Source organism: Haemaphysalis longicornis, unplaced genomic scaffold (assembly GCF_048455015.1).
Source record: "Haemaphysalis longicornis isolate Haplotype H1 unplaced genomic scaffold, Haemaphysalis longicornis Haplotype H1 scaffold_4, whole genome shotgun sequence".
Classification (NCBI taxonomy): domain Eukaryota; kingdom Metazoa; phylum Arthropoda; class Arachnida; order Ixodida; family Ixodidae; genus Haemaphysalis; species Haemaphysalis longicornis.
In genome coordinates this window covers 101,906,961-101,931,655 of record NW_027526361.1, presented here as the reverse complement: position 1 = coordinate 101,931,655, position 24,695 = coordinate 101,906,961, and the positions used below count along the sequence as shown (strand labels likewise).

The following is a 24,695-nucleotide window of genomic DNA, read 5'->3' as shown; positions in this document are numbered from 1 at the left end:
GGGAAACGTAACCATACACTGCTCCGCTGTATTATATGGGCGTCTGCTGATTTTTTTCTACCTGTTCCTCTGCAGTCGCTTTACCTCTTGTGGTGTGTTCCCAACAAAATAGCGGTGCACAAATACAAGCAGGGTGAATTTGCTCACTCACCACGAGACCAACGGCCCTCGTTCTGCTTGAGAACATAACCACAATGTCAATTGGATCGGACGACTCTCGACGGTAGGTAGCGTCATCCTGCGAGAAACAACAACGTGTACTACTCCGAGGCTAGTGCTGCTCAACTACTGGTTCCCCAATTCCGCGTCGTTTGATATTACCCGAGAAATTACCCCAGAATACAAAATTAGCAAGCGTAGAAACTTCTTGCTTAATCATGCTGAGTATACACAGTCTTTTCGTCCAGTCAATACCCCCGGGATCACTAACTCGCAAAAAGCTGTTCTTCCTGTTTTTACATATAGGACTGCATATTGTAAATACTTTGCGAACCAATGATTACAAAAATACAAAATTCTTACGAAAAATACCTGTCTGAGTACCGATAGTTCGAACCAATGAACATTGTATTATTGTGAACATTCGGTCTCCGGTTCGTCTCAACAGCAACGGGAAAGCAGTCCACAATAGAAAACCTAACTCCAACTCCAACAAGTGTGAATTCTGCTGAAACAGAGGGGAGCTGTGGTACTCGACTCGAATGTATGGCAGCGCCATCACCGCGAAAATACTACGGTTCGCGCAAAGGGGTCAACATCTAGACGTCAGCGGTGGAAGGCTCCCTTCCTTCTCCCTCCCCTAACTAGAGGGAGAGGAATTCGCCCGGCGAGACCACTGCGCCATCTATCGGTGGGTCTGGGAACCAGATTCTACGAGGCCACCGGCGGCTCTGGGAACCTGTTCCCTTCCCCCCCTGCGTGACGCACGACCTTCAGCAGACGGACAAAAAGGGTCGGCCTACAACGGCTCCCATGTTAATAGCTGATGTTAAGGTGGGCTCACCAGTACATTGTCGCTGAGACCGACGAGTAGGCCGTAAGCGCCGACGTTGTAATAGTTGCGCGACACATTCTCCAGCGAGCAGCGGCCGCTGTCGTTGATGAGAACGACGGCGTCGGTGAGGTTGATGCCTCGCAGTGGCTGGCACCCGTCCTGCGCCACCATGTTCGTCAGGGGCCGGGCCGTCTGCACAGCGAAACAACAACAAAGAAAAAGATTTTCGTGCATGCATGTCCCGTTTTTAAAGCAGTTTGTGGCAGTTCAACTTCGTTATTAGTGCATTTCCGATTATTCATAGAGCTATTTTACACAACGGAGGGATTCTCGCTCATGTGCTGCTAATGAACAAACAGTCAAATAAACAATAAATAAATAAGCGAACAAATCGACTAACAAATAAATACAAAACCAAACAAATTTATAAACAAATAAATATCTACTTTTCTTCAAAGCCATACAAATCGACCACACCAGCCCGACAGAATCGTGGGTGGCGGCACTTTGATACTGCAATAGTTCAAACATTGTGCGCCAAGGGCACTTCCACGCTAAATCCTTTATCGTGCCTTACATCCCTAAATTGCGAGTTATTGAGACGTTTTTGTTGTTCGTGTTGTTATTAAGGTGTAAAACGCGTACGGTGTAGCTCGCACGGTTTGCGAAGCCGCTGAACTGAATGCCTAAAGCAGCAAATTCCTAGCACGTCCGTTGTCTCACCACCGAATGAAAATGGCCTAGTCACACCTTTGTACCCCTTACACTTCTGTGGAAAGGGAAGGGTTTCTGCGCATGAGCCCGTTTATTAAAGTCAAGTCACACCTTAGTAGCAGTAATTTATATGTTTTAATGTAGCAGTCGCATTTTGCCGCAGTCGAAAATATTTTAAGCAGTAACCGTTTATCAAATCTAGGACATCGATTGTGCTCAGCTGCCGATGTTGCCAGGGCGGGGCTGGTGGTGTCGCCTAGCGACAAAGCGCTCACCGTAGGGAATGTTATAACAATACCGGCAGGCTAAAACAACAAGGCTAATTCAGAAGACAAAGCGGTGAATAAATGCACATGGTTCATTCATGCGAGCGGATGAAGTGCTTACCGCTTCCGACTTTTCGCCCGGCAGCACCTTGAAAGCTGGGAAGTACTTTACGCACAACGCTCCATTCGAAGCCCCCGTGAATAAGCTCACGATCGCGAGCTTGCTGTCGTCTCCCTGAAGCATGTACACAATTCAAGTGCAGTGCGTTCAGTTCAAACACACAGACGGCAGTTTGTTTCAGTCGAACGTAAGCGCTTAAATTGAACGCAATATATATGTCCCAATGTGAATGGCGAACCTTGGATTGCACGTGGGGAAATCAGACTTAACCGGCAACACTCCCAAAGGTTTTCGGCTTTTCTTTCCGTCGTTCAACATTTCAAATCTCATTAGTGAATTTCAGAGTGTCACACTGTCGCATGTATGGTGGCTGCGGGCTCACGGGGCCAGTACAGGGCATAACACCGCTAGCTTCCTGCAAAAAAAGCAATACAGAACCGTATATGCTTTTTCACCATTACTTTAAGTCTTTCTGCGAAAGCGAGCAGAATCGTGAACTAGAAACACACACGCTACGTCTAGACTGTCTTCCGGCAGCACTATTGGCGGTGATATGCTTGAGTGGCGCCCTCTGAGTCCTGACGTGAGCGTTGCGACTCGCGCCGCTGTCGTCTTCTACACAGTGCTTGTGAGGGGCACCGGTTCCTGTGCTAGAAATCACCAGCTTTGATGATTTCGTGCATTAAAAGCGTATTTCCAGTAATTCAGTTATTTTGCCAGCTTCTGACACCTCTGATTAACTTCAAACTGTATTCCGCGCAAGTTTGCTACACATGAGGAGAGTGAGAACAACTTTCGTTTGATCATCGGTCAGAAGATTGAGTGTACGTCATCCTTTCTAGGTCATAATGTGACGTTCAGTCCTCGATAAGTCTTCAAAATACGTAGGATTCCGTAAAGTATCTTTGATGTGCTCTTATGAAGACTCAATAATCTCTAATGCTACGAACCAAGCAGCGGGCCCCCACACGCACATCGCACAGCAGGAAATAAAACAGCTGTGTTAGTTTTTTGTTATTGTTGTTGACTTCTAGATTAATGTTTTTTCTGTGCCCAACACTTTACTGTTTCTTCCTGAGTGGTATCAAAATCTGTAATTTAAATTATGCCTTCAGCTAGTGGAAAGCTGTCGGAAGTGCAGAGCAGTGATTTGCCATAATGGGCTGTACCGCCGTTATCCGCTGACTCCTACCAGACCATCCAATTGGAATGTCCCGCCTTCACAGTGCTAGCGCGCCCCCTGCCTGAAACTGTGCCAGCGGGAGTTCTGTTCTTTATGTGATTGCTTTAATTTCGTATGCTGGAGCTGTTTTGCGTCATTTCGAACGCGCCGTTTTTTGTCTGGCGCGGCTGGAGCCTTTCTGCGGCATTTCTGACGCGCCATTTTCTTCTTGCGCGTGGGGCCTTTCTGCGCCATTACGGACGCGCCATTTTAAATGCAGAGCATTTCTTTAACTCACATGTAGCGTCCGCCGTGCGTCCTCAACAGCTCAGCGCGCAGGCGCGCCCTCTCCCCCACTCCTCCTCTCCCGCATCACGCTACCCTCCTCGCTCTCAACAACAGATCCGCACCCCTCCCCCTACAGTATATAAAAAAATAATACTTACCGGCGCCTGGTTTCGATCCCACGACCCTGCGGGCGGAACGCAAGGTACATGGTGCTCTACCACTGCGCCACAAAGCCGACACAGAATGGAAGGCTACGAACGCGCCTTATATCCTTGACTCATTCAAACTACGTAAAGACGCTGCTGATACAACGCATTCACTACCTGTGGGAGGAACGCGAGGTACATGGTGCTCTTCCCACTGCGCCACAAAACCGACACAGAATGAAAGGCTACGAACGCGCCTTATATCCTTGACTCATTCAAACTACGTCAAGAAGCTGCTGATACAACGCATTCACTACCTGTGGGTGGAACGCGAGGTACATGGTGCTCTTCCCACTGCGCCACAAAACCGACACAGAATGAAAGGCTACGAACGCGCCTTATATCCTTGACTCATTCAAACTACGTCAAGAAGCTGCTGATACAACGCATTCACTACCACCAACTCCCCAAACACTAAACGTTAACGCAATACACCCACCCCCTATGCGACGCATTTACTCGAGTCCCCCTCGCGGGGAGATGGGCCCTTTTTTTTTTTTGCGCTGCCGCTTTTTTCGCTTACTATCGTAAAAGCCAGCCCAACGAGCGTTTATAACTAAATGAACGAGGGCGCTGCGGGTTAATTACGTATATTTTGCCTGAAATGTACCTACAGTTTTCTTTGCGCTAAAAAACGGGGAGACGTATGACAAGCGCTCGCGGTTCACGAGTTTTGAACGCTTATGACTATATAAACCGGTTGGCTTTCGAAGCCTCTGGGGTATGCTGCGATGACAGCGCCTCGACGGAACACCCTGTTGCTCTACTTGGGTACAGCGAGCGAGCTACGACGACAAGGCGCTCATCTAAAGGGCTCTGTATACTGAAAAGTCAACCGAGCGCAAGGAAACAGCATGGGATGATAGCCCGAGTAAAGCAGAAGACAATTGCACGAATCCCTAAGCCAACGTTACGGAGACGCGCTTCACAGCGCCGTCCGTGGTCGCGCTCATCACACCGATAGGCACCCTATTAATAATAATACTATATATTCAGCAAAAAGAGAAACTGTACAGAAGTCAGGCCTGCCGTCGTTTCCTGAAACAATAGTTTCGGGAAACATAGTGCTTGCTCGACAAATACGGTCCCGTAAGACATCGTCGCTTGCGTCAATCGGCCAGTGTCGTCTGAAACAATCCCAAACCCCCCAGTCCTGTGCAGCTAAACAAAGCATAGTGCGCGCAGTACCAACAGCGCTACGCATCGGTACTTCTATGTTTGCGTGTGCCTTCGTAACTTCCACTGTTTGTCCCACCATTCTTAGGGCTTTAAAAAGAATGTGCCCTAAATGTAAGCGCAAATAGCTCGTTCGGCTTTGCTTTTGCCGCCCTCCGCCAATCGCAGAGCTGTCTGGTATGATATCTTGGGTTCTGTTGGAGAAATGAGCTAGTGGGTCGCATGGCCATTCCTTTCTTTCCTAATTATGTAGCTCATGTGAGTGAAGTTTACGTTAAAAGTGGTGTCAGTATGATTCTAACGAGGACATCTTTTGAATGAACCAAACTTGTGTTTTGTCTTCATGGCCCCTTCAAAGCACTTCGCAACATTGCTGGCTGCATCATAGCGTCCAAAAAAACTCGCACAATAGTGAAAGCGAAGCTATCTCACCTTGGAAAGTGCTACAAGCGAGAGGAACACCATGGCAACGTGGACGCTGCAGCCGCCGACCGTAAAGCATCTACGAGGGGATATAGGACGTGTCGACGCCATGCTCTTCTACCAAGACCGTTCCACGGCAGAGAATCAGTTACTGTCCTTAGGGAATGCACTGGAACTTACACCGATGACGGACAGCGTGGTCGTGTCCCACGCTGCTCTAATTCACTGATATCGCTCGATCTGTGAGCTTTAGAATCGGTGCTGGCGAAAGCTGCCACGACCGACACTGTCCCTGGAGGAGGGCTGCGCTACTTTTCCTGGCAGTCTGTTACTGCGCCGACGTCGTCATGCCTCGCAGTGAGGAGAAGGCAGAGGTGCTGTGTTGGCCGTGCGGGTTCGATTCGTGCCGGCGATAATCTCGCGCTTGGGAGCTCGTGGAACCGCAGTTGGCCCTACTGCGGCAGATATAAGTACACCTCGTGGCAGTTTTCTTGGGTATGTATACGATGACGATGGTGATGAATGCTGAAGATGACGCTGAAAATATGCTGATGATGATACTGATGGTTATACCCACACCGATTATGATGATCATGATGACGGCGCGGAGACTGCCGCTCTGTAGCTGGGTGACCTTCGTGGGCGTACAAGACCGGCCGGGCGTCTCACACTCAAGAGTTTTGCTAGCCGTCGCCTTCTAACAGCAAAGCTAACCTGGAGCTTGGTCGGTTGGCGTTCACAGAAAAATAATACCAAAGGAAAACCGGCGCGAGTCCCCTGCACGGCCTTTACACAGCGGCTTTAGCAAGAAAAAGAATACCGAGCCCTCGCGAGCATCCGCCTCGTGAGGAACCCCCGCCGTCTTCCAGGCTTGCGCGTAGGCTAGCAGCGCACCCACAAGAGGAGCTCCCGCCTTCGTCGTGGTTATCGTGTAGCGACGGGCGCGCCACGGGTCCGGAAGCGCCTAATGCGACTACAAATCTGTCAAGCCATGCCTCCACAATCCACAGGTGGAGACAGCCACCGAATCAGCTGACGAAGTGCAGCAGCTCTACTAAGGCGATGACGCGCTACAAGAGAATCGGCCCTACGCGGCTTTGCTGTCGGACGACGACGGTGACAGGGATGATGACGATTGCTGCTGAATAAAACACCAATGGTATTTGCTTTACATTGCCGTTCATCTGCCCGTTCTGCGAAACGATTGAAGGCACTCTGCCACGCATACTGGCGGAGTGCACTCAACTCAAGAATCCTCTACCTTCCCTATGCTTCCCCCTCCCCCCCCCCGAGCGATGGGAAATCTTGATGTCCAGCCCCGACCTGTCGACGCAGCAAGAGCTCGCGTCCAGGGGCGAGGAGCTAATGGACTCGTATGGGACTCGTGAATAGGGTTCCACCCCGTCTGACGCCTGCGAGCGTCACCTGAAACGGGATCAGTAAAAGTCGTTTCTCTCTCTCTCTCTCTTTCCAGAACGGCTTTGCACTGCTGGGGTCTGGCTGCTCCCTCTCTCTTGGGATCAGCTGTCACTGTGGGGAGAAGCGAGGTCGACGGGCAGCTCTGCTGTTCTTCAAGCCTTGCACCAATAGGGCAAGCTGCGACAGTATCCTTTTCCTATCTAAAGACCGCGGATTGGCCGTTACTTCAGACGGCGGTCGGTATTTTCTCTCATGGATACGGGGTCCACACCATGGCCCTCGTTCGCATTCTTTCGGCATGCGGGATAGTATTTGTATATAATTACTTATGCAGTATGGCAAACTTTCGCAATAGAAAAATGTCAACTGGGCTGAGTGCCGGCCGTCCCTCAAACGCTGCACTCGTATCCGCGGGCCATCCGTTTATCAGAAACACGGAATGCGGAGCAATGGGAGGCACTGCGGGCCAGCGACTGCTGTGACGACCCGATCAGTCTTATTCAGCGGGCACGCAAATAAGCAGAGGCCGTTGGAGCCCTGGACCAAGGGAACCACCCCTGCTGACCCCGTCGGGACCTCCAAACAACTCAAAATAGAACAACAAACGTTTTTGCAGTCGAGCCGCCCTAGAGTTCCTGTGTGTAGCTCCCTTAGGGGACGTCTAGTCCGTGTCAGGCGTGCTCTCTTGGGGCAGTATCACATCGAAAATCGGCGCTTCCTTCATATTCGTACAAATGGCGCGCTGTTGATGTTCCTTGATGAATGTCGCATACCCAATCCAAAGAACCACCATGTATCAGAAGTTGCGAAATATATACTAATTGTGCTTGTTTGTTTAGCGTTCACCGATCGCTTGTGACCAAATGTGGATTGACCATAAAGTCGGATTCTGATAGAATCGTATTGCAAGAGACTTCTTGCATGCAGAAACGAGAAAGCAGCACATTGTATTTCAAGCCATACCCTGGTTATGTCATCTTCTGGAGCGACAATGTTTTCATCATTAGACCGATATATGTTTGGCCACGGCCTCCGCGATCGGCTGCCGGCGGCGCGCCGTTAACGGCGCGCCGCCGGCAGTCGATCGCGAAGGCCGTGGTTTGGCATAAAATCTTCGCCCTGCAGGCGAGCGCCTGCCTGTTTCCTCGGCTTGCTTCATTCTTGGGTTTCCTTGCATCGCCTTCTCAGCATGCTTCCGTGGGCGACCAAGTTTTAAATATGCCGCTTAAATAGACGATCCAAAGTCTATCGCATTAGGGACAGCACCGGGAGCAGCAACGGCTCAATTGGTATGGCTGTGTCCTCTATTGCCGTTAGCATCACCGTTCTATTAAATTTATTCTCTCTCTCTCTCTCTCTCTCTCTCTCTCTCTCTCTCTCTCTCTCTCTCTCTCTCTCTCTCTCTCTCTCTCTCTCTCTGTCTCATCATCATCGTCGTGATAGTTTCCCTATTGTATCGTTTCCGGCTTCTCTCTCTATCTACGACCGACAGGCTATCTACGACCGTCAATCATCTTCGTTAGCCCGACATATACGCTAGTAGCGTAAGAGTACTACGTTACTTTTGTAATAAGCGCGCTCAGTTTACTTTTTTAGGAGACCAGGATCCGGTGGTGCGGTTCTGTCATCACGTAACCGCTGTCATTGTCTTTTTTTCAACGCGGCTTCTTTTACTTCTCTGTTGTTTCTGTTTCACTCTTGATAGCCCTACATGTACCCTGCTAGCGCGAACATTCTCCGGTACTTCTACGATTTAACACGCTCAAATTACACTTGTAGGCCTCCGTACGCGTCTAACAAGTTGTTAAGTCTAAGGCCGCAACGCACCTAGCTGCAGCCAATGATCGACCATGACGCAACTGGTTTTGGTAGGATTCGTGTTCTGCAGGCCTGGTTTTAGAATCGCACACCCAATGCTATCAAATGTTCTTCGTTCAGTATAATTTTTCTTGCGCCGTGGGCCATTGTTGGAGCCATCACTCGGTTACGCCGATGACGGAATCTCGCGTAAATGGTTACTTCGTATTCGCATTCAGATATTCATGCTCAAAGAATAAACGGTAAAATGCATGCCGGCACATAACCGCTTGAAGAATTACGAATCAAGATTTCTGAAGAAAATGCGAAGATATTTGGAAGGAAACGTGAAAATTTTACTATGTTTTGTATTTTTGTATTTTATTATGCGGTTGTAATGATGGTCAAAATACACAAAAAAAAAACGAAAAGAAAAAGGCATGATGCCAGGTGGCTGAATAAGTTGTGTATTTTCTTCTCCAATGCCGCTGCTTCTTGGCAGCCAGGTGGTTAGGTTTGGAGGAGCCACTACAGCCTATGGTGCTGATCTGCCATATGCCACTTATACTGTAGCTTGGGGCCCGGGGGCCTGGGCTACGTAAAAATACCAAGGCGGAAGCATTAAGGCCAGGTTCAGACTGCTGTCGCAATAGTCGTAATATCGTGAAATAATAACGTCATTTCGCGTCTCAGCCAACCAAAATGTGTAAAACGCTGTTTTTCAACGTCCATAGCTCACGATATGGCTGTTACGTCGGTAGTTTGACCATAGCCCAAGTGCCCAAATCTCAGAAAAAGTCGCTGAATAATATGGGCGGCGCTGTAAAAAGTAAACGAAGAAAACACGTTTGATCCGGTGGGATTATAAGCCGATACTGCACAGTAGCAGCCCAACACTCAACCAGCTGATGCTGTATATCTCCGCACGTTGGCAGCGGCAAAACGAAAGTCATTGTCGTCGTTGCTGTTCCTTTCTCCGTGGCACATACCCACGTGGGGGATTAGCCAGAAATCGGGAGCATTGAGCGGCTAATGTGCACGCATCTTAAAATTAACAAAACTACGATTCGGAAGTCTAAAAGTTGTGGAAGAGTGCGTGACGTGTCACACATGAACGCGATGGCATGGGAGTAGAGAAGGTGTACGCCAGGCACGCCGAATCCGTATTTTCTAGGGAAGCTGTGACGTATGCCAGCAGGCTGGCTGATGTAATTCGCGCCGTAAGACAATGAGACGAATGTGAAGAGAGTCACATAAAGAGAAAGGAGAAAGGAAGGCGGTTGAAGTAATTCGCGCCAATAGACAACAAAATCAAAGCAGAGATAGAGATTCAAATGCCATATATCACTTAAATTGTTATAACTATTGCCTGGCTTTCGCCTTCAATGCTCGTGAGCAGAATTGAATGCCCCGGGGAATGTTTTGTCATCATTTATTGTGACCCACACCATTGCCTCTACCCACACAGACGCGTGCGTTTGCGTGTGCGTGCGTGCGTGCGTGCGTGTGTGTGTGTGTGTGTGTGTGTGTGTGTGTGTGTGTGTGTGTGTGTGTGTGTGTGTGTGTGCGTGTGCGTGTACGTGCGTGTGTGTTGTGCACGTGTGCGTGCGTGTGTGTGTGTATGCGTGTACACACACACACACACACACGCACGCACGCACGCACGCACACAAACGCACGGGCGCACGCACGCAACCGCACCTCAATCTACATACGTGTAGCACTTCCTCGACTCGTTCTCTTTTCCAATTTGTGTTCTTTTTACACAAGCCACGTACGTAGGCAAGGTGCTGCTGAAAGCGCGACAAGTTGCCATATAAAAAGCGTAGCTTTAAACAATAAAGCCGATGTAAGCACGGAGCTTGCGACAGGGCGCAGAGTACTAACATTAGGAAGACACTAGAAAACCACCCTTTTTATTTGATGGTTGGTAGTTTACTGATCCTGGCAGACTGGTAATACCAAGCTGTTACAAACATGGCAACAGCTGTCGCAACGGAAGATGCCGTTTACCGAAGACGCGCGTTCCAGATAAAACTTCTATGGCGCGCTCGAAGAACTTGTGGCACATAGCTCATTGTCAGCGCTGTCACACATCGCGCAGCTTCGGTCTGCGTAATTTTGAATCAAACAATGATTGAAATAACAACATAATTAAGTTTCCCAGTGTGTATTCATCTGTGATTGATTCTGCAATTACATTTATGTTGATATTGCTCCGTCAAAGACATAACAGGCATATTTCAAGGCGCAAGGCGTATCCTGTATGACTGGCCGTATAGGAAAGGGGTACACAGGCCGCATAACAGGCCCCGTATAAAGCGGCTGCTGGGAAGCAGCGCCCACCACGTCCATGCCGGGTTCCTCGTCCATGGAGCTTTTCCTTTCGGCCGTTTCCGCTGAAGGATCAGGCTCCTCCTGCTCCGACTGGGTGGGTGTCTCTGGCTGGTGGGACAAAAGAGCTTGAATGACACGAAAAGCGGTTATAACTTCTGAAAAAATATTCAACAGAAGTCTTTTCTGTTGTCGTGATGGCCAATTCGAACATTAGATAGCAGACCAGTGGCTTCTTCACCCATGCGTTTTTGCGCACAGTGTCTTAACCCAACTAACCTACATTAGTCTCAGTTACTGCTTCTATGCGTATTAATACCCCAAAGAAAAGAGCATCATTTTTTGCACAAGCTTTTCTACAAGCGTATCCTCTTCTATTCCCAATCCCGTCATATCTTCTCATAAATTTGGGCTCGATCATGGTATGAGATACCATTCCTTCATGTTAAGGTCTGGCTACATACCTAACCACCTGTTTTCTCTACCTCAAAATGCATAACCTAGGCTTTATGCGAGGCATGAAATCGTACTCGGTGCGAAGAACCAGCGTGCGTTCGAGCTAGTTGCGCTCACGAGACTGAAATCCTGCCGTGCCAACTCAACACGTCCTCTAATGGGCAGGTGGAGTAGGGGGCGGCAAAGGAATATGCCCAGGGTACGGAGAGAAGACTTTTATTTTACGCCAACCTCCCAGTCACATGGGTGACATGTACGTACTTCCCTTCAGGTGAAAGGGGAGATAAGGCACCACGCACAAGTGTACACGTGGTCGCCGCGCAGAACCAGTGGGCTCTTCGGTCAGTGCAAAATCCGATGCGCGGCGCACCGTTGTCCGCGCGCTGCGCCGCGCTGGCCAGATTGGCACGCAGCAGCGAGGGAGACGTGGTCGGTCCGCTCACCGACGCGTACCGCACCGCGTGACCGGCAGTGGTAACACGGGCTGTTGTAAGCGTAGGGACAAAGGAGCAACCTACGGCACGGGCCGGCAACCGGAAAGGCTTGCCAGCTTTCGCCGGCGCAACAGATGTGATGCCGGACGGTAGAGAAAGCGACACATACCTTAAAGAGGCCATGAAGACAAAACACAAGTTTGGTTCTTTCAAAAGATTGACTCGTTAGAATCATACTGACACCACTTTTAACGCGAACTTCGCTCAAATAAGCTACATAATTAGGAAAAAAGGGAATGGCCATGCGACCCAAGCTCGTTTCCCGCAAAAGAACCTATGATGTCATACCAGCCGGCTCTGCGATTGGCGGAGGCTGGAAAAAGCAAGCGCAAATTAGGCAATAAGCTTGCAGAACGAGCTATTTGCGTTTAAATTTAGCGCACATTCTTTTTAAATCAGCAAGAATGGTGGGACAAACAGTAGAAGTTACGAAAGCACACGTAAACACAGAAGTACCGATGCGTACTTCTGTTGGTACTGCGCGCACTATGCTTGGTTTAGCTGCACAGGACTGCGGGCTTTGGGGTTGCCTCAGACGACACCGGCCGATTGACGCAAGCAACGGTGTCTTACGTGACCATATTTGCCGAGAGGGCACTATGTTTCACGAAACGATTATTTTCTTCATAAAAAAAAAAGAAGCCATGTTTAAATACGGTCAAACGCAAACCAAAAGCAGAAAACGGCTTGCCGCGGTATGGTGGCGCCATCTAGGTTCACTAGAGGCAAAGAAGGTTTCATAATCGGCTGCAGAGCGGTCGGTTCCTGTGATGTCATTGCAGCGGAAAAATCAAAATTTTAACTTAAAATGATCAATTTCTCAGTGAATAAAACATCGTTTGCATCCGGAGAACTGGTGGGGGCAATATAAAACACGAAATCTTTCGAATAAAACAAACTTGTATTTTGTCTTCATGACCTCTGTAAGGGAAGAATACATAGAGCGAATATGCGACGAAAAGACGACGAACAACGTCTGGCGGCGGAAAAAAACATCGTCCGCTGACGATCTAGCTGGATCAGAAAAGTTCGTCGTCGGCGAATCGGCGGCGAGCGGCAAACAGAAGAAACCAATCAGGTCTTCCGATTTCCCCTGCATGGCGTGTACACACCGTTGGCGCACGGCCGCTGTGGAAGAGTTGACATACGTACGCTTGCTTGGGCCTACTCGAGCTGAAAAAACTGATCGTAAATCTGAGATAGTTTGAAGAAAATGAGGTTGCAACAAGTGAAGTCCGCGCGATTCTGATAGCTCAAGCCGCAAGCGAGACGCGGTCCCCAACCAACTGCCATGGTTTGTGTTGGCCAGATGTCATGTACGCTAGCTTTTAGTAGGTCAAATAAAGGCAAACTGGCTATATAACTTGCATTAATAGGAAAGTGGGTCGTGTCTGCAAGATCGGCGGGTGAGCAACAGGCGGTATCACGGCGAAGGACTCTGAAATACAGCGAAAAACTAGAAGCAGCCCGCCGTGTGTATTATGAGCCTAGTTTGACATGCTGATGATCATGAATACTGGATCTCCCTTTGAATCGGGCGTCGTTTGCCGGCAACAGACCTGCTTGTTTTATTCCAGTTACTTGCCCTATTTCTAGCTAACCTAATACATTTGCTGCCCCGATCTCCCGGTCACCCCTGCTTTAAACTCCCATCGCTCCATCTCCTTTTTTCATTCCCTCCCACTGTTTTAAATTCTCATTCGTATGATTACTCCGCCTGCGTATTCATCCCTTCCCTACTTTTCCTCCACCACTACTCCAGCAGCCCCTTCGTCACCTCTACGGCCCGTAAGTCCGTAAGAGCACTTTAGAGGCTCGCCTTGTCGCCGGAGCACGCTCGCTGGACCCAAGTAGAGCCCCACGGCGTTCCGTCGTAGCGGCTGCAGTCGCGGTATAAGCGTTCGAAACTCGCAAACTGCTGGCGTTCATCATACATCTCCTCGTTTTTCAGCGCAAAAAAAAAAACTGCAGGTACATTTGAGGCAAAATATACGTAATTAACCAGCAGCGACCGCCTTCATTTAGTTAGGAACGCTCGTTGGGTTGATTTCTACGATAGTAAGCGAAACAAAAGTGGCAGTGCAACGCCGACACGTGCAGGAAGGAAAATTCAGGCCAAAAATTACACCATCTTTTCGTAGGGAACCCTGAGTAGTATGCGAAGCAGCCATGGGGTCGACTTAAGTTCCCATTAGTTTTCCGTTCGTCGTTTCTGTTGACGTTCAGCTTCGCGTGCCTTCGTTGTATCAGTAGCTTCTTGATGTAGTTTGAATGAGTGAAGGACATGAGGCGCGTTCGTAGCACATGCTCCCGTCTCGGTTTGTTGCGCAGTGGGAAGAGGGCCACGTACCTCCTGTTGCGACCCGAGAGTCGTGTGATCGAAATCGGGCGCCGCCTAACTACTTCTTGTTATAGTGGACTGTGCTGACGTCAGCCCAAACGCTGACGGGGCTGAAGAGACGCGCATGCGCAGTAGATTGCGGACGGCGGACAACGACAACAAGGGAGGGAGGGACACAGCCCCGAGCATGAGATGCTTCGCATCTAAAACACCGACACACTCGTTTACGCCTCGCGCTGGATAGCTTCGTGCTTCAAAGACAAGAAACTTTTACAGCAAAGTTGTACGCCTCTACTCCAACGGTTTCATCTCCGTTGGCAAAAACGTCAAGGTACCAAGAATACTTTTGTACACTGCATGCTTCGCCCTTCCCAGATTTCACGTTAGCGGAGATGGCCCGGGATTTTCTTTATGAATCCTGTTGGGTCAACTTCCCAAACATAGTCCCCGTTCCTTTGCCTGCTGACTCCTTCTTCCCTCTAGGTTCTCTGGCTGCGATGTTTTCTGATGATTTACCGCGCTGTGTCCTTTTTAGGTGGCTATCGAGTGTGGTTATTGCTGCAACTGGTAGAAAGCTGGCCAACAGCTGCCATATATAGCCCGAGTGAGGTCACTCAAGGGGGCAAAGAATTCTCAGACCGACAGAGAAAAATCTTTTGGGCAAGTTAATACGCGAGCTGACGGCCGAACAGCAGCAATTTTAACAGCGGATAGCTGTCGTTACTTGGCGAAAGTTCGCCGTTGCAGAAAAAATACCAAGAAAATGCCGAGCGCTCGTGAGTGCGTGTCTCGCGGAGACCGCCGAGTTCGCGGCTCGCGCAGTGGCTTTAGCAAAAAAAGAAAACTCTAGCGGCGTCGTCAAGCGCTACCGCGCATGTAAAATAAACTGCAACGATAATACTAAAGATGAAAAGACAATTTCCATAGGAGAGGTCACCACGGCCGCCGCATTCCCTCGGAGCTATTCTAGATATTTAGAGACACAGCTAGAGTGTCAATCTTTCCCGAGACGACTTGCAGAACCCGCCACCGCTGCCTCGAGCCGGTGAGGAAGAGCTGGTGGTCCATAATAATAGCTGGTCGACGACAATACATAGTTATTGTTGACTGTAAATGCTTTATTGCGCATTCTTGATGCAGCTTGTCAGGCGGAGATTACTTTTGTGGATTTTAGCAAGGTATTTCATAAAAAACTGCTCCGCAAACTTGAATCTATAGGACTTCCCTTCTCTGTGTTACGATGGTTAGGTTCATCTTATGAACAGAAAACAGTACGTTGGTGTTAACTGTTTTTCACATGTATGAAGTGTTTCCTCTGAAGTTCTGCAAGGAAGCGTGCTTTGACCATTGTTATTTTTAATTTACGTGAGCGATTTGTCTTGTTATTTCAGCTGTCGTTTCATTGAGGTTGTTCGCGGACGATTGGGTTGGTTTTAAAGAGGTTTTATCCTTCGATGATTATTGTTGACTACAAGGTGCTGTTTCTGGTATATGCGGATGGTTTAAGTAATGAGGTATACAATTTAACAAGGAAAAGACCGCTTTTTAGCGCATAACAAGAAAAAAAAGGAACCCAGCAGCCGTTTTTATAAAATTCAAGATTGTATTATTTCGGAGGTCAAAGATTACAAATGCCTTGGCGTCACATCCATAAACAATTTAAAACGGTGAGTCCATATGGGCGTGCTCTCCGTCGTTGCCTCTTCTACCCCCTCCTCCTGTTCTGTCCGAAGTTTGTCCCAGTTCGCAATCCGTGCTTTTCAGAACTTCGCCCTGAAGGGTGAAGTTCTTGATTTCTTGGATTGTGAATTCTTCCGGAACTCTTTGAATGACCCCCTTGACTGAGTCCTCGGGAGCGAGCCCCCCCTGACTATGATCTTCAGGACGTCATGGTCGGACCCCAAGTTCACTCCTGTGTTTTGCCACGTAGCGTCCAGGATACCTGCCAGGTATCCTGACTGGTCAGGCGTGGTATCTCTGGCAGTGGTAGTACCCACTCGTGTTGGAGCACCTGGTTCATTGAGCAAAGCCAAATTGTGCTGATCCATGTGGTTAGCTAGTTGCCTCCCTGTTTTTGAGCAGAATTTATACCCCAACGTCCTATGCGCCGCATTGAAATCACCAAGTACGAGCAAAGGTCTATAGCCGGCATTGTCCATGGCATCCTGAATGTCCCTGCCAGGTCAAGGTCCTTCTTCGAAGGTCTGCAGTACATATTGAGTAAAAAACGTTCTGTACACTTCGTATACCTCGGATGTGGATTTCAATCAAGGTATGCTCGCACCCTCTGTGTTGTTAGATGTCGAGTTGCTGCTATTGTGTTCCTCACCAGCACTGCCGTCCCTCTTTCCGTCTGATCGACGTACGTTACGAAGCCCGGGAGTTTGGGTTTTTTGTTTGTCTCCTGCATGACTAACATGTCTGGCTTGCGCTGTCGAGTGAGTTTTGTAGCTCGCCTGCCTTGTCTCTAAAGCCGCGGCAATTCCACTGAAGAATTGTCGTGGTCTCAGTTGGCTTTTTAGTTCGACGCCCCATCTTGATTTGGGATGAAGCTACTGGTTGTGTGACCACCCTCTAATCCCCTCTTGGCACACGGTACCCCCTTCCGTATCTTTTGCGCCAGTAGAAGCTGACTAACGGTGGCCTTGAGCTTGTTTATCCGAGATACCTTTGAGGTAATTTGAGTCAGCAGTTGTGATACCTTGTTCGCCAGCTGCGCAATGGTGTTGTTCATTTCTTGCATGGGATGCACCCACTCTGGTTCGTCCTTTGCGGCTGACATCGGTGGATTTTGGTGTTCCGGCTGCTCTGGCTGTATGTCCCACTTCGGTACCTTTCGCCTTGCGTTTGTGTCCGCCCTTTGGCTACAGTCCTCAGTCTCGCTTTTATTTAATATGGATCTATACATTTGACTTAGCTTTTCGATTTGTGCAGTTTAGCTATCTGCTCATTTTGCTTTGCTACCAAAGACTTCAATTGCTAGCACTCTTTACATTGCTTCTGAGGCTCTTCCAATATTGGGGGAAATTGGCTCTCATGTATGATGGAGGATCTGTGTGACCAGCTCACCTGTTTGAGGTTGCTGCTCGCTGGTGTCTTTTGGATCTTGAGCTGGACCTCGACTGCTGTCTGCTGTCGTCACCGCCACGAGTTGAACCAGCGCTGGAGCTACTCCTCCCCTTAGTCTTGGAGTCGTCGATCGATCCCTGCGACTTTGGCTCGAAGTCCGCTCCCGCCTCGACAGTCGCTGCTGCTCCACCGATGCTTTCTGTTGCAGGCCTTGTTGCGACTTCACCTGATGTTTACCATGCGCCTGTCGTCGCTGCTGCTGCTCTCTCCGGCGAATAACGTACCGAGGGACAAACCGCAGCGAACATCCTTTGGCGCCCGTTACGTGAGCGCTTTCGCACATTGGGCGCTTTTCCACAGAGGTGTGGTCGGAACCTGGGTCGCGCGTGGCAGGCGCGTGTTCCTGGGCGTGGGCAGGCCGTGTGACGGTGGCCCACCTCGTAGCACACACTGCACACACTGGTACTGTTTTCTTCTGGAGCGTGCACCGGTGCGCCGTTCCATAGAGGTAGACGCAGAGGGGAACTTCTGACCCTGCGAACGTCAGGATCACAGTAGTCGACCTTTTCCGCATCCGTCTTGCTGCGTACAACTACAAGCCGTCCTGCTCGATGTTTTCTATGATTTCTTGAATTGGGAATTCTTCCGGAACTCTTTGAATGACCCCCTTGACTGAGTCCTCGGGAGCGAGCCTGTAAATCTCCACAGAATGTTTTTCATCCTTGATTTTGATGTCAGTTACACCGATTAATATCTCGCCAATCTGAACAGATGGCGTGCTTATCGTTGCAGTATTCTAAGCTTGGTCGTTCTGCAGGTGTATGTTCGCTTCACGCCAGATTGTGCTGGTGGCGTGAAGGAGGGCCAGGGTGAACTGTGTGGGTAAGATGTGCTTCAAGTTGAGCCCACTGCGGGGTCTCAGGACTAGCATGCAAAGGTCCCTTGACAGGGGATTGAACCGATGGCTGGCTTGGCCAAGTGTAGGTCTCGACTGTTGCCCCGGTGGCGATGGCGAGGCTGCTTGCTTGGTTTGGACATCGGTTAGACGTAGCTTTCTTTGGTGCCGGCGTCGTTGCGCTCTAGATATCACGTCCCTCCAACTCTTCACCGACCCTTCCTTCCCCTTTCCGGACAAATTCTGGCTCTCTACCAAACTCTCATCGTCTTGATGCATGCATCAAGACGATGAGAGTTTATGTTCTTCCTCGTCCGAGTCGCGGGCTTCCACTACGGCCGCATCACCATTGGCGGCAGGTACGAGCTGTTGTTCCATTTCCATACTAGCAGCTATCCTGCCACGCGAGCGATAGGCCTAGCCGGCCTCTTGGAAAAAGTGTCCTAATAGTGCCAAAAACGCGCTCACCGGTAAAACCTCGATGTCTTCGGGTGCCCCTCACTTAGCTGAGCGAGCGACGCAGGAGGAGCATTGTGGAGAAGCAGCATCGTCGAATCTGGCTGCAAAGCGCCGAGGACTTTACATGAAGGTGAGCGAGAGCTCGCAGACTGGAGAGAAAATAAGGAGGAGAACGCCACTTTTATGGGGGAGTGCGGGCGTCACTGAACGCGACGAGAGTTTCTTGTTGAAAAGCCCCGGAAATACCTGGGCTCGAGCCTGAGGTTGTGTTTGTTGAGCTCAAAAAATTAGTAACCGCTCATTGTCGGTACACAGCACAATCATGAAAACTGACCGGTTTTGCAGTATTGGCTTTGCATGTTCACTGGGCAATTTTTCCCTGAGGTGTGCATCCGTACAGTTTGCAAAACAAGAGTTTTTCGGCGCCCCGTTGTCGACGACACTGCTAATTCTACAGTTCGAGGGTCGGTATTCGCGCACCGTCGCGTCCACGCCATTGACCAATGCCCACGAACAAAATTCAATGACCCTACCACGCATTCGGGCCGTTTGTCTAAAGTCGGATGGCCCGAATTGAGCACGATCGGCTCGAAAAAATCGCCGGGGAACCACCAGGTTGCGTTGACCGGCCATGTGATAAGCGTGACTCGTCGCTGGGTAGCTGCCGCTCGGCGACGCCTCCACTCACAACTTTGCTGAAAGCGGGTCAGGCTCTTCGTAATGCTGGTCTGATTTGCGGTCGCACTCGGGTTTACTTAGGAGCCCGGTAGATGCTTGACGCATGAGCCATTTTTCCCGCCGCTGCAGTCAACGTGGCGAGGCTTGAACTCTGGTATTGGTGGATCCCCCCACGTACCCGTGTCAGTGTGACACTGGCTGGGTGAGAAGAGCATAACGTGCCGGTCACCAATTTGTAAGAAGCAGACGTTGAGTGGATTCGGCTTCCTACATTAATTTAAGCGTTGGCACGTCCATAAGCGACTGCCCAGCTGCTTGGTCACGTTCGATCTCCCTCAGGCGCGTGACCAAAACTGGCGCTGCAGGGTCCTGCACCGCTGATTATGTTTGTGGCGCTGATGTTGATTGATTGATTGTAGGGTTTAACGCGCCGACGCAACGCAGGCGATGAGGCGCGCCGTAGTGGAGGGCTCCGGATTAATTTTGACCACCTGGGGATCTTTATCGTGCGCCGAAATCTCGTACACACGGGCGTTTTTGCTTTTCGCCTCCATCAGAAAAGCGGCCGCCGCGGCCGGGAATCGAACCCGCGACCTCGTGCTCAGCAGCGCAACGCCTTAGCCACTGAGCCACCGCGGCGGGTGGCGCTGATGTTGATGATGGCGGTCGTGCTGCTACAATACCAACCATCGGACGCACGCCGGCTCTGGCGGGCTTATCTTCAATATTTTTATGGCGAGAGAGGACGCGGCCGTTGCTTTGCAGAACCGACCTCGGGACCACCCCACCTCGAAGACGGGACAGCGGCCCCCCATCCCTCTCCACCAGAAATCCAGCCATTTCTGTCGCAAGGCTTGTAACCTGTTAAATGCAGAAATAAAGACGTAAAGAAACCAATTTTGTTTTTTCAATTCAATGGTGACTTTGTTCATCAAGGACAAACAGTATGTCACAGCAGTGCGGGCAATGTTCCCACTGCCCTTGCTAACACGTCAGTGAGAGACTCGTCACCACAACTTTTCTACCTACCATAAGTAGATCTAAAGCACTTGTATAACTGTGCATGTCTGTACGCTAATCAGCAGCACTGTGCCTGATTCTACGTGTCTGGTACGCCACACGCCTCATCAGGTCCGGTACGCCACATGCCTGAGAGGACCGGTACGCTGCACACCTCGTCAGGTCCGGTACGCCGCACGCCTCGTCAGGACTGGTACGCCACACGCCTCACGAGGACCGGTACGCCGCATGCCTCGCCAGGTTCGGTACGCCGGACGCCTGAGAGGACTGGTACGCCACACGCCTCGACAGGTTCCTATTTTATTTTTAAAGTTTTTCTGAAGTGGAGCTGCTCCTTTGTGGCAACTTTTGTGCCTGACTCGTGGAATTGCTAGTTTTGTTGCGTTTTGGCTCATTTTTGCTGCGTCTCTTCATAATAGTATATTTCGCTCTGCAGATCTCCAGTACATAAGGTCTTTACTTATCTTCAAAGTGCTTATTCTTCAAAGATTTTTGGCTTTTAGCCGAGCGACAGCTTCGATGGAGCAAGTTAGTTATCCACATTTTTTAAATGCGGAGCATTTCTTAGGCTCGCGATGTCACTCGTCGATGTTGTCGGCGCCGTCCACACACTCACTGCGCATGCCCGTCGTGTCGAGGCGCAGGTGCGCGTCTCTCCCCCGTACCCTCCTCGCTCTCAACAACAGGTGTGGCGGTGCGGGAGGAGCGCGTGTGTGCGCTCCGTCGCTCTCAACAACAGCTGCGGCGGTGCGGGGGGAGCGCGTCTGTGCGCGCATGCGTCGTAGCTACGCGTGCGCTGCGTCGCGCTCAACAGTAACGGCGGCAGGGCGTGTACACGTGATAACGGCGTGGTGGGTGCGTGGAAAGTTCGCGCGCTTGTGTACGGAAGTGTGCGCATGCGCGTCTCTCCCCCGTACTCCTCTCCCTCGAACGCGGGCGGTGTGTATATAAGCGGCGGAGCGCGCGTTCGGAATTCAGTCAAGGGCGTCTTTGCTTGGCTTTTGCTTGACTTGACGCTTTACTTGACGGCACCAAGCAATAAAGACAGACTTTAACTTTACACTGCTTGCCTTCACTTCTCCTTCATTCAATAAATAAGAATAATAAAGACGAAATAACAATTAACCATTCCCAAACCATACCCAATTACGAAACATTCACGCGATACCCCCACCACTCTGCGACGCATTTACTAGAGTTCCCCCCGTGGTAAGATGCGGGCGGGTTTTTTATTCTTCCTTTATTTTTGGAGAGGAGGGCATGGAATGTCAAAGGATAAAGAGTACAGAGGGTAACACAAACAGCACAAAATGTGTCTCCTAATAAAGTACCCCACCCTGGGTGTAGCCGACTTGCGCCTCCATTTGGAAGGACGCAACACTGGTAAGGTGCGGGGTACCTGCACGGGCTGCCAGTCCCGCTGGCCGGACAGGCGGCACCTTTCGTCGATTGAAGTCACGGCGCGTTCCTCCATAGGTACGCACGGTAGCCGCGTCCAAAACTCGGATAGCGCAGCGTTCTTTCTGTCGTCGTCATCAGCAGGTGGAGGGCCAACCGGAACTCTTCGCAGGCGGTCTGCACCCGAATGGCACTGTCCGGAATTGTACACGATGGTCATGTCTAATTCCCGAAGCCTTAAACTCAATCGTTCTAGACGGCCAGTAGGGTTCGCCAGCAAGCAGAGGGAATGGAGGTCACGGACGACCGTGAAAGCACGTCCATAAAGGTAGGCTCGGAATTTGGCGATAGCGCCTACAACAACAAGGCATTCCTTTTCCGTGGCCGAGTAGTTACTCTCCGCCTGTGGCAGGGTTCTGACAGGTTAAGCGATGACTCGGCACTGTCTTGCCACTGGACGAGAACACCGCCGAGCCTCACATTAGTGGCAGCCATGTGGGCAACAGCGTCTTCATTAAAGTGGGCCAATACAGGTGGTGTCTGCGAGCAATGATGGAGGTTGTCCAAAGCCACTTGCTGGGCGTTACCGCAGGTGAAATTCCCGTTATTATTCCTGAGGGCAGTGTGGAGTGCCGCAAAGCCGGAAAAGTTTGCAATAAATCTCCGATAATAAGAGCGAAGCCCTAAAAAGCGCCAATTACTCTTTTTGTTGGTAGGGGTGCGTAACTTGTAAACGGCATCATGTTTGTCGAAATCTGGGCGGACGCCGCGGCTTTGCTCCTTACGTGACCGAGGTACAGCAGTTCTCCGTACGCGAAGCGACATTTTTCCGGTTTTGGAGTGCGCAGGGCGGATAAAAATCGGGTCCAACTGTTCTTGAAAGGTCCTAGAAAACACGACGACTTCGCCTAAGAATACCAAGCATGTTTACCACTCCAAAGGCCGAAAAACAGTGTCCATCATTCTCTGAAAAGTTGCGGGGCCGAACGCAAACTAAAGTGAAGTTTAAATTCGTAAAGCACGCCTGGAGTAACGAAGGCGGTCTTTTGATGATCTCGCTCATTGAGTTTAATTTGACAGAATCAGAGGATACACGTCCTTCATGGTTATCTCGGTTATAGGTTGAGTTTGCTTTCATCGACGCAGAATCTTGGGCTGCCATCTTTCTTGCCATGCATGACGACGGGCGAAGCCTGGGAACTTTTAGACGGTTGGATGACGTCATCCTTCAGCATCTGGTCTGGTCTGCTGCGTTATTGCATCCCGCTCTTTCTCAGACACTCGCTAAGGGTTCTGATAACCAGGTCTCTCATTTTCTGCAGTAATTATACGGTGTTTGACCAACTTGGTTTGGCGGACAACTGACACCGACAAAAAGCAGTGTCGGAAAGTGTGTGCTAAAGATCTGAAGGCTTCTGTCGCTCCATCGGCGGTAAGGTGCTGTTAACCCCGATTGTAAGCTGGTTTTCCAGCGCAGTTGAAGCTTCACTGTGCAGGATGAAGCAATCCGAACCGTTGGTAACTTCTTCGAAGATTGCAACCGCAGCTCCTTTGGCGATTCGTCGGCGTTCATTCGTGAAGTTTATTAGGAGTACCTCTGCTTCTTCGCATGCTAGTGTCACGAGGCCCCTAGTGATGGCAGCCCCGCAGTCCAAGATATGTGGTCGTCAGACTTCCGTGCTGTGTCCGTTAGGATGGTCGACCACTAAAGTGGTCGTCACACATAACGGACACAAGCACGAAGGCCCATGGTTGCAGGACAATATCCTCGTCGACAATCCGTTGGTGTGTTTGTCCATTGGAGTACTTTCTGCTGCAGTATCGTTCATAGAGAAACTGACAAAGCCGTCCCGTATGTTGATGACTCCATCATGTTCGCGCAGGAAGTCCATGCATATGAGGTCTCTGCCACACTGCGGGAGGACGACGAATGCATCGGTGGAATATGAATCGGCAATGCGTACCCTCGCGGTACATTCCCCTACAGGCGTCATCAGGTGATGACCGGCAGTACGAATTGTAGGTCCGTCCCACGGAGTCTTAAATGGACCCTGCAACACTCTTTGAGCAGTGCAAGTAAACCTGCGCGACGTTTAGATTACACTGCCAGGAATACCTGAGCCAAATATTACACGTGCACGGGAAGCGGTGAGCGCGCAAATCGGTGTGAAAGACGCGGAAAAACCAACCGCTCTCTCTTCAGTTGTCCTCATTATGCAACCCCTGGCATGGCCTAAGGGACGTCACATAGCCCATGGCTGCCCGATCGGCTGTCACTGGTCAACTTCGCTGCTAGATTCTCCAATTTCCGTCGTCGTCATCGCTGTGTACGAACCTCTTCTATGCCTGAACCTGTAGGCACAGTTTTGCCGTTTTTTTGTGTGTTTTGAGTGCGCGTGGAACTTCAGTGATGAGCTGGATACTTCCCTTTCAACGGGACCACTCGACTACAAACGTTTATTGCTTCAAAAACGCCCTACCAGCCCGAGCGCGCACTTGCGAGCAGGCACCCATGCCTGCTTTTTTGTGGCACCAGACCGGAAATTGGCCCCTCCACGTTGCGGAGAAAAGGAGAAAACTACCCGGCATGTGATATATCGAAGGCCGCCGAAGAGAACGCCGCGAGCCGCGCCCCTTTCCGGGAGAGAGCGCGCAGCTTTCGTCGGGTTGTCCGCGGTCGAGTTGAGAGGGAACGATTATGCGCGATTTCTCACCGCGGGTAGTTTCGTTAATTGTGAACGGATTTTCATAATTCTTGCGGGAGGAGATTTCTGGGACAATAGACTTTATCCCAAAATACATTACTAGTAGTCGATGGCAAGTTATGCAGGGTCCCTTTAACCTTTCTGGGTCTGTCAGAAAGTTTCTGAATGACTATAGAGTAGTCGGCCCCGATGTCCACTAATGCGGTCATCTCGAGCCCATCGAGGAAAATTAACCGTTCGAGGAAAAAGTTGCATTTGCCCCGAGATCGAAATTCTGGGT

At 50.2% G+C, this 24,695-nt stretch overlaps 1 protein-coding gene across 1 annotated transcript in view; it reads right to left on the bottom strand.

Annotated features, from left to right (window-relative positions):
• LOC144179890 (signal peptide peptidase-like 2B) overlaps positions 1–24,695 on the bottom strand; it is a 37,844-nt gene that overhangs the window by 10,668 nt on the left and 2,481 nt on the right. The window contains exons 3-6 of the mRNA XM_077708314.1: positions 20,442–20,502; positions 10,913–11,011; positions 2,096–2,209; positions 1,004–1,186 (exon numbers count right to left, since the gene is read on the bottom strand). Of these exons, the coding sequence (XP_077564440.1) occupies positions 1,004–1,186; positions 2,096–2,209; positions 10,913–11,011; positions 20,442–20,502 (457 nt within the window). The remainder of the gene's footprint in view (positions 1–1,003; positions 1,187–2,095; positions 2,210–10,912; positions 11,012–20,441; positions 20,503–24,695) is intronic.